The sequence below is a fragment of the Phaethon lepturus genome, unplaced genomic scaffold, assembly GCF_000687285.1.
Source record: "Phaethon lepturus isolate BGI_N335 unplaced genomic scaffold, ASM68728v1 scaffold21867, whole genome shotgun sequence".
NCBI lineage: Eukaryota > Metazoa > Chordata > Aves > Phaethontiformes > Phaethontidae > Phaethon > Phaethon lepturus.
The window spans coordinates 16,700-26,841 of NW_010551434.1; the positions used below are offsets into that span (position 1 = coordinate 16,700).

General features: G+C 37.9%; 1 protein-coding gene across 1 annotated transcript in view; it reads right to left on the minus strand.

The window, feature by feature from the left end:
• GAPVD1 (GTPase activating protein and VPS9 domains 1) overlaps positions 1-9,849 on the minus strand; it is a 22,366-nt gene extending 12,517 nt beyond the window's left edge. Inside the window, 10 exon segments of the mRNA XM_010290921.1 lie at positions 445-585; positions 890-1,063; positions 1,873-1,998; positions 2,904-3,033; positions 3,930-4,090; positions 5,638-5,827; positions 5,949-6,083; positions 7,065-7,151; positions 8,425-9,295; positions 9,665-9,849. Coding sequence (XP_010289223.1) covers positions 445-585; positions 890-1,063; positions 1,873-1,998; positions 2,904-3,033; positions 3,930-4,090; positions 5,638-5,827; positions 5,949-6,083; positions 7,065-7,151; positions 8,425-9,295; positions 9,665-9,849 — 2,200 coding nt within the window.
• Positions 9,850-10,142: the final 293 nt, after the last annotated feature.

Here is a 10,142-nt window from a genome sequence, read left to right on the forward strand (position 1 = left end):
TTCTCCCTATACAGAAGGCAGGACTCTGCACAGATAACAATGCTCTAGCTGCACAGGCTTTCTAGGTTTTTATTGTTTTAAGTATTGTATTTCTTAGAGACACAGTATACAGTCAAATCTTCACTAGCCAAAAAGTTAAACTATGATCCTAGATAGCCCTACTTAACATCACAGGGAAGGAAAGCAAACAGAAGTGTGAACTGAAGAAAGCAGAAGTTAAGAATTTCTTAAAGTAACAGTAAGTCTCTCACAATGCTTTCCATCGTCTCTCTGCTTCGGAACTGTTTGTCGTTTTAATATTGGAAATATTCACAAACACTAACTTAACCCTAGGACAGTAATTTATCAAAGAAAAAGAGGAAGAGGCTGTTGTTTTGCATTATATGCTTCTGGAAAAGTCTTGATTCATGCTAAAGAAATAAGCAAAACCTGCATGATTCTGACCTGAATCACTTGGCAATACTTCCACACTCCACGCCTCACTTGTGGTTTCTGATATGGTTGAACCTGTGCAGGGATCAAGCAACACGGATCCTGAACCTGGTAAACACAGCAAGCTGCCTAGCATGTTCTCTGCAGCTGCACCTGCAAAAGTAAAGATGAAGCGTATAGCTAGATATAGGATTCCCGAAGACAGCTCTAATAAGAGAGAAAAATAAGCACATTTTAAGTGTCCTTAATAAAGTACTCATGAAAGACAACGTTGAAAAGACAGAAACCAGCAACCAAATATAATACAGGTCATGCATGCAACATCCTCCTACAGAAAAGCTCCAGTTTAATCAATCAAAACACACCTATTTAGAAAGGGAGGAGGAGGGCTCTGCAGCCTCGCTATTTTAGAGCGAGCACGAAGCATTTTAACGTACCACATGTACCACTAAGTTACCTGCTATTTCTTGCAAACGATCTTCATCAATATTTGGATCAAAGTCACTTCCCAAGACATCTGTACTCCAAGTTTCACTCACAGTTTCTGATATATCTCTGTCATCAGTCAACCCCATCATATCACGGATTTCAAATTTACGGAGCTTGTCATCAAGATTATCCTGAGTTGTGGCTATGTAAAAATAAAAGTTCTCATTTCATTAAAAGGCTTCTCCAATTCCTTCTGCTTGAAAATAGGAAACAAAGCCCAAAACAAAACAACCCTTTAATTCTGTCAGGTAAGACAGGGTTTTATAGTAAGACCTGTAAAACACTATCATACCATTCAAGAGATGCTGCCTGAAAACAGTTTTTAAGCACATTTGAGACATAAGAAAAATCTTAAACTACACATGGTGACCTATCAACCAAACTGACAAATAAAATGAATAAAATTTAGCACACCATCCAGAAACCGATGCAATTCCTGTAAGAAAAACTCATCACAGAAAAGCTGAGGCTAGAAGGGACCTCCAGAGATCATTCAAGTCCAACCCCCCTGCTCAAAACAGGGTCAATTACAGCAGGTTGCTCATGGTCATGTCCAGCCATGTTTTGAGTATCTCCAAGGCTGGAGACACTACAATCTCTTTGGGCAACCTGTTCCAGTGTTTGACAAATACATATTAAACAGGAAGCTATCCAGATGCTTTCAGACTACTCCAATTCAGATCACCCTATTCCCTGAAGGGAAAAATTTGGAATCAAGCAAAACTTTACAAGCAGTTTCCTGTAAAGGACTTAAGCCTCAAATTCCCATGCAATTTCCTTTTCCTAACAATGGACTACAAGAAATATTTCTACGGAAAAAGAGTAATTGCACAGGGAAAACTTTTTACTTATTTTTTCCTGAACTAGTCAGTTTTCCAACCTTTTTCCACAGAACTTTGGCTTTACCATCTACAGCACCTCCGGCACTTGTATTGGAAACTTTGCACCTGCCTTGTTCATGCTCTAACAGCTGCAGAGCTTCAACGCCATTGCTCCCGGAGGGGCCCGTGCCAAGCTCTGACACAGACTCCCCTTCTAAATCCAAAGATGACACAGAGTTGGAGCGATTTGAAGGACCTGTGAAAACAGATTTTACTGTAAATCTAATTTGAACCACATTTCCTAAATACACAGCCCTAACAATCCAGGACACAATTAACTAGAAAGATGAAGAGAAATGAAGTAGCAGTTCCAACATAAAACACTGAATTGGTGAACTAAAAGTACATTTGCTCTACTCTTGATCCTAATTCTATAGATACTTAACCCGCACTGTGATTTTTACTTCCCATGTTTAGAGTACTATACTGATTATAACAATCTACAAATAAATTACAAGAAACGTGTGTAATCTCACCATTACCATACTTAACTGTAACTAAAAAGTCAATAGAGTCTTTGCCATTAATTTGTTTACTTGTCCATGAATTTGTTTTCTTATTTTGAGAGAGCAAGCAAAAACTAAATTATGGAAGTTTCACAAAATAATGCATGCTGAGTGATCTGTACGAACACCTGCAATATCACAAATAAACCTGTGCTTTGTTGTGTCTGAGGTTCATATAAAGGAACTGTCCAAAGTCCAGAAACTAGCCTGAGATATGTAATAGTTTATTAAAACATGTTGAAAAACATGCCTGAGAAGTCTAAGTTTAGAGCTAAATTAGATTATCTTAATAATTAGTACTGCACTTCAGTAAAAAAAAAAAAAAAAAAAAAAAAAAATCGCTTTGTTTTCTCCTAAACACACTTAGTTTTTTTTTCTTCCTAATTCTCAGACTCATTTATGCCTTTGCAGGTCAAAATTTAGCTCCAGACTTTCTTCTTACAATGGCTAAAAGAAAAGACAGGCTCTCAGGGTAAGATAGCACAGTCTTCAAAATGGCAAAGATGACATGCTGTATTTAACAGAAGTTCCTTTTATAGTTAAGGGAAAAAAAAAAAAGGGACAAAACTTCTTCAAGACTTAAGTAGCCCTTCACCTTCAGATATTCCTTCCAGATTATCACTGCAGAGGGAAAAGCGCAAGGTTTTATCAGGTTTACCATGGAGTTTGTTTTCATCAACGGGGACATCTCCTTGTCCACCATCTGCAAGCTGCATATTTAAGACCTGGAGAATGGGGGAAAGAAACAAGACTTCCTTAAAATAATCTATTTTTCTGATAATTAAATAGAAAACAAAACACTGCACGCATTTTTTGCATTGTTTTCCCTAGATGTTAATGGCACAGTGAAATTTCTAACATTCCATTTGAAAAAAAGACAGCTATCTCCAAAGTCAGAGCCTGGAGAGAATGTAAGGTAACGAAGATGTGAACATAAGGCAAGTCCTGATAATAGTGGAGTCACCTCATCACCCCAGAAGGCTAATTTAACACAGAAACCGATCGTTATGAGGCTGCAGAAGGAGATAATCTGAACTATCAGGCAAGGCAGCAAAGATGAAAGCAGAAGCTGTGCTATGGCTGGTGAAAGAAAAGGCTGTAAAACCAGCCTTACCCTAAGCAATACAGTCTGAAGGCATTCATGGCAACATGACCACAGCTCCACCCTCACAAGAAGCTGGGCCTGGGCGTTTCAAGTCTGAGCTGCCAAAAATGTTGGGATCAGAGTTCCAGTTCTATCATTCGCCTGTGCCACTTGATCCAAAGGACAGAGCATGCAGAGGGAGAAATGAATCAATTTCTTCAAGCTCAGAAACAATAATCCGAGTTTGCTCTTAAGTATGCTAGATGACAAAGCTTCTCCATAAATCTGCCAGGTTCATTTTTCCTGTGTTAATATGCTGCTTTTCACACCTTGCAGATATACTAAGTGAGGAAAAAAAAAATCTAACAAAGAGAAATTTGAAAGCTGAACCCCCAAGTTCGGTAAAATGAAGAAAGGATTTTAATTCGCACTCTGGATTTATTACCTGAACATCGTGTCACAACTTCTTGTTCTGCTATTAGAGAACACAGAAGTTGTACTTTTCAAAATATCTGAGATGTGACAGTTTTTGCATACCTCATTTTCTGACATCATTCCTGGAGTAATCTGTGGACCTGTCCCCAAAGAAATCACCAGCACTTCTTCTGGCTGAACTTCTGGGATAGTCTCCTGGGAGGATCCTTCATGATCTCCATGCTGATCCAGTAGAAGATTTGATCTACTTCTGCTACGTGTTGCTAAGAAAATATTTTGAAATATCAACATTAGAAAGCTTTTCCTTGTTTAAGAAGGAAAAAAAAGACAATACAACAGAAATATCTAATGGCAATGTTTTGAATTGATAATACACATACTAAATTCATTTGCAGAATGAGAAGTCATATTACACATTGAGAGAGGGAACTAGTGTTTAAATTTGAGTACTGAATTGTGAAAAAGCAAACTTTCAACATGAAAATTTAAAGAAACAAGATATACTATGTCCTGTTTGCCTACACAAGTCCAGTGCACTCCAATCACAGAAAGACCCTGAGAAAATTATGTGAGAAAACGAGTAAGTTTGTTACCAACAAGAAAAGGTCTAGGTTCCTGCAGTTTATAACTCTGTTTAATTAATGTAGGCGTGCAGAAGTCACAGCTAAATTCTGATTATCACACAAAGTGTTTTTAAAAAACTACATCTACATACGAAATGAGTTTCATATAGAAATCAATGAAGAAATCTGAAAGAGGAACTGATTGCCAAAGGCATGCTTAAGCCGTAAGTAAAAGTTTCACAGAAGAATGGAAAGAGGGCATTACCCACCAAAAGGGGTTACTAGAGTTATATGAGCTGAAAGATTGGTAGAAGTATCCCAGGCAGTAATGGCTGCCAATTGCTGTCCTGGATTTCGAAAGCATTAAAATGAAACAAAAGAAACAAAAACTTTTGAGCAAAAACTATGTTATATCATAAAACAAATCCTGTTGTGCCACTACTTTATAGGCATAAGACCAGAACCATTGAGAAGTAGAGTTAAAACAACATGGGACAGGTTTGTTTTGGGGTTGGTTTTGTGTGTTTTTCTGCCACTTATTGGGCTCTATGTTTTCATCCTGTTACACACTAACACCAAATCTCTCAAACAAAAATATCCCATGTGATCATCCCTGTAAATATACAGGACCACACTTCTTATTTTAAAGAGAAAATATTATTGAAATTGAAAAGTTCAAGACCCAGAAATCCTATTCAAAAGAAGGACAAAAATCCAACAAACATAAAATTGCATTACAATATACTAACAATCGGAATTAGACCGAGCAAATAATGGAGAAAGAAGAAAGCTTCTCTTCTCAGCACATACTCTAAAAGCTCTGCTCTTGCTTTTTCATCCTCCTCCGCATTTGCTCTTTCCTCAGACACAAAAAAATTTAACTTATTCTCTCCCACTAATTAAATGTCAGCACTTCCACCTTACCACTTTCCTAAGCCATCTTCCCCCCTAGATCTGCTTCCCACCTTCAAGCTTTCCCTTTATTATCATTGCACTAGTGTGACTATCAACCACTCCAGCATTTTGCTCAAGTTCAATCCAGAGTGACAAAGCTCACCATACTTGTATCAGAAAGTAAGGAAGTTACCTGTCTTTCTACGCAAAAGAAAATTCTTCACCATCTACACAGAAGAAGTAGGAACTGAAAGTGTAGTCAAAGAGTAACCCCAAGAGATGACTGAAAAAATGGCACAGAAAATGTATCAAGGTATTGGAAATCATGCAAGAAGTCTGCTTGCTCTCCTTACCTATTGGTAATCGATTTTTTTTGTTAGCTGGAGTAGTTGCAGGAGAAAGTTGTGGGGTATTATACGGAGTCATTTCAAGGCTGCTGCTTTTCCCTGGTTTGTTCTGGGGTAAGTTTGCCAGCAAGTTTTCCAAAGCCATCCGATCTTCCTTAAGTTGATCACTTGACATTACATTCCGCATAAAGCCAACCTAAAAATTTAGACTTAGTTTTGGTAAGAATTGCAGCATCAATTATCAGCCTTGTTCATCCTATCTGTAAACACAGGGGGACAAGTTTACACTACTTCTTTTTAAGAACTTAATATATTACCAGAGTAGTTAGCTGGCTATATGTCATGTAAACCACTGTTCTACTCAACCCCTCCAGGAGGTTAACAGAAGACATTGGAGGAGTTTCAACTGCACGCCCATCAATAACTACATCCAGGAAAGCAGCCACACAGCTCTGCAAAGAGAAGAAATAGTTTTTAAATGAGAGACCATTTACTAGAGTTTGGAAAGAACATAACTTACCACAAGACTTTAGTAGTTTACACTACAATAGAAGTTTTGCTTCCCACTTTTAAAATCTTAGGATAAAATACCACATATCATTAAATTCACTGAAGAGCAAGCAAGGAAAGCATGCAGTTAAGTTTTAGCATTTCCTTCATTCCTCTTCTGCATTCAAAAATGTTACTTACTTAAGTGTCTTCTTACAATTTAAAAAAAAAATTTAAATGGTTTTATGGCAATTAAACTGCCCCTTCCTGAAGAATCTGCTGAGCACAGACTAGAAGTAAAACAAGGAAGCAACACACAGTATCTCTTTCTAATCTGATTGAATGTTACTTTTATAAAGTATGTGTGACTGATGACTGTGTAACAATTAAAACTAGCAAAAACAAGCTAATTAACAGTTTTTTAAACATATGACAATACAACAAAGATCATTAGTTTCACTGTTCTTCTGATGAAGCTAATTTCAGTATTGCTATGGATGATTCATACTAACAGAGGAAAACTGAACGAAAAAAGCAAGACTACACAAAAAAGGAACAGAAGTTACTTGCACTAACGAATTACTTGGTGTTAAACCAGATTTCATGCAAAAGTTGTCTTCAGATCAAAGTGTTTTCGTTAGGTTCAGCAGAAAAACCACAGACAGTAATTCAGCATTTCAGTTTAAAAGGTAACTTGCTTTTATTTCTCTTTTGTGCTTTTTTTTAAGATGTACTATGTCAGAGTAGAAGCAAGAATCCCCGACCCTTAATTCTAGTACTCAAGATTTTGTTCCCAGCTTTGTGCAGTATTTAATCTGCTTTTCAGTACATGTAACTTGGGAGTTAACTGCTTAGAAAGTCCTTTGGAATGCCTGGAAAAAGAGACTTCAGAAGGATGAGGTATACACATGAGTCTTAGCTTTTTTTTTAGTCTGGATTCTTACTTTGTCAAATTTAGCAAGGTTGCTCTTCATATGTGGATCTCCCTCTTCAGAACCTGTCATTGCCAATTGCTGCAGAAGTCTCCCAACCTGAAATGAAAAAGAAGTATGAAGAATAAGCATTTTAAAACATCACCATGATGGACCTGAATATAAAAAAATAGTTAAGAAAACTCGTCCACTCTAAATTTTTCTTCGTTTAATACTCCAGGAAGTACTTCTGATTGAGCAGGAAGAGACTTGTACTTGCTTTTGGGGTGGAAAAAAAAAATGCAAAAAGCTTTAGAAAAAAAAGCAGTCATTGCATTTAACAAGAAAATCTGCACACACAGAATGCTATGAGCATCCATACTTCTCCCCCTTACCAGGAACAAAGCATGTTTTGTTTTCAAAACACATCAGAATTGAGAGCTGAATGCAGGTCATCTTAAACCTAGAGATTTTAAAAGGCTGTATATATTTTACCAAGAAAATGTTGGAGGGAAGAAAAGCGCAAGAGGGATAAACCTTGTTTCAGAGCATATATTCCTTATTAATCCCCAATTGCAAAACAACTCTCCATTTTAAAGAGCCGTCAACTGCAAGCTCTGCTACAACACACAAGCAGTGACACAAGAAAGGATTGCTAACGTATGTTACAAAAGCACTGGCAAGGCCCTGTCAGTAACAGTCTAGTGAGTAAAACTCAGAGTGATCATACCGTGAGAATCACTTGCTGTCAAGTTTATAGATAACATTAAAAAGTATTTTTACTTGTATGGGGAATATCCTCAGTCAGACAAGTGTTGCTTAATTCCCTTAGACTACACATCTACATACTATCACTAAATTGCCCAAGTATTTGCACAAAGACAAAAATTTGCCATGAGGGCTGAGGAATACTCAAAGGTCTAATAAAACAGTAGCTAGCTACCCAGCAGAAACAGTGGTCATTGCTGCCAGACAAGAAGTTTTTTTCAGCAAACTATTTCATTATTTTGTGCAATACCTGGCATAATATTTAACATTAGCAAGAACAGCACAGCGTCTGTTTACACACATTCCAGAATTCATCTCATGGTCACTTTTACACTTTAGCTTTCATCCCTTATAACAGCTTTTATAAAGTACATTTGCAACTCTTCTAAGAGACAAAGGAACACATCAAAAAGTGATCAAAAGTCAGTATTTTAAGCAAACAGATAAACCTTAGAGCATGCCTTTTCAGCAATGGTAACACTGATTTTTTGTTAGCATTCATCTCCTGGGTAGGAGGGGCAGCACCTTTACTGCAACAACATCAGTTCTAGTGGAAAAAAGAAGGCAAAGAACATCTCATACTTTTTTTTTTTTTTTGTTAAGACTACTTTAAAGTGGATCATACCTGCATCAGATTAAACCTTGCCACCTCATTTATAGGAGCATCAGAAATTATCCCATACTGTTCTGGGTTAACAACTGCAGGACAGATGAAACACGCTAGAAGAAGATCTGTGCACATTGCTCTGACCTCCCCAACTTCCAGCCTGTCTACACATGAGAGCGTTTTGTACATTTGAGACACAATCCACCTCAAGCTGTGAGGAAAACAGTACGTGTTTTGTTTGAGATAGCCAATGAATTTGTTCACCAAGGTCACCAGCTTGGCCTCATTGGAGTCAACCATCTCTTGGACTCTTTGCTTGAACTTTTCTGTGCCTTTCTCTCCAAATAACTTTCCCTGTTGTACTGGAGAGAATCTCTCAATTAACTTGTTTGGATCAGTTTCAAGGTGGTCTTCATCTTCAACTAGAAGCTGCATGATTGGCTCATGTAAAGTTGCAGTAAGAAAAAGTTTTGCTGAAAAGAGCCCTTCAGAGAATAGTTTGAATAAGATGCTGAATGCACAGGTGCCTCGTCTCAACAGCCGCCTAGGGTTGTCGCTTTCCTTGAGTTCAAATTCAATCAAGTAACGGAGGACCTGGAGAAGGTAGCTCTCATCCTCCTGCATGATGCAATTGCCATAAATGGAGGTAAAGACTGTGTGAATGACACTCTGAGTATTGTCCTGGTTGAGCTTCTCTCCGGCAACCAGACAGGATGCAATAAGCCTAGGGTTCTCTCTCAATCTGTTCAGGAATTCTCCGTAAGCAGCCTCCTGAAATCCCAACTGCTTATATCCATCCACAAACTGCGTATCCTCCAAGATTTTAGCATGCTGGCAACATTCAGCAGGAACTTCAAAGAAAAAACATCGAAACATTTACATTAATTAACTCTTAAGCAAACAAACTTCATGAAAGATGCCATGTGGTCAATCTATTAACAAGACTACCACCAAGGAAAAAAAAAGTCTTTCCATATAGTTAATACAAATGATTTGCAATTTCAGGAATAAGCAGAGTTTGTTCCCATAAACTATGAACAGAAGCAAAACACACACATATATTAAAAAAAGGTAGCTTAAACAGCCAACAAGTTTCAGGTGAGTCAGATTCCCTGGTTTAGATTTGTTTTAAAACCTTACTATTTTTATGATTAGTATAGCAAAGGATCCTAAGTGTGAAAAATCTGATGGATTTGCTACAATTCACAGAAGCTTAGGCGTTTGTTCTCCCCAGGACCACCCCCACCCCCCAAGTCACCTTGTTATGATCAGTCTGTCCAAGTTAATCCTTTGCTGCTTGGAAATCCATGCTGTGCGGTACAGCTTTTCAGCTGTCTTCAATACATCTGCATTGAGCCTTTGGATAAGTTGCTTTTCTGAGTTTACATACAGTCGTTCCTGCTTGAGGTGATGAGCCAGTGTGTGTATATCCAGCTTCACCATCTTGGGCAGTGAGCAGGTTACACAGTACTCACTGAAAGAAAGAAAATGAAACAGGTGAATTCCAACAGTTAGGGAACAAGTTCTGTCAGCCCCTATGAAGTGATAAGCAGGTCATAAATTTACACTTAGCAGGAAATACTGCTCTGCCCCTTCCATGTTAGCATATTAATATGTTCTCTCAAATCCACAGCCCGCCATTTAATGTTTGAGTCCCTCTTTCCTTACGCAAGGTTCCCTAATTGCCAATTTCATTAACCCCTTGTCACATCAGCACATCAGGGACACTTGTATAG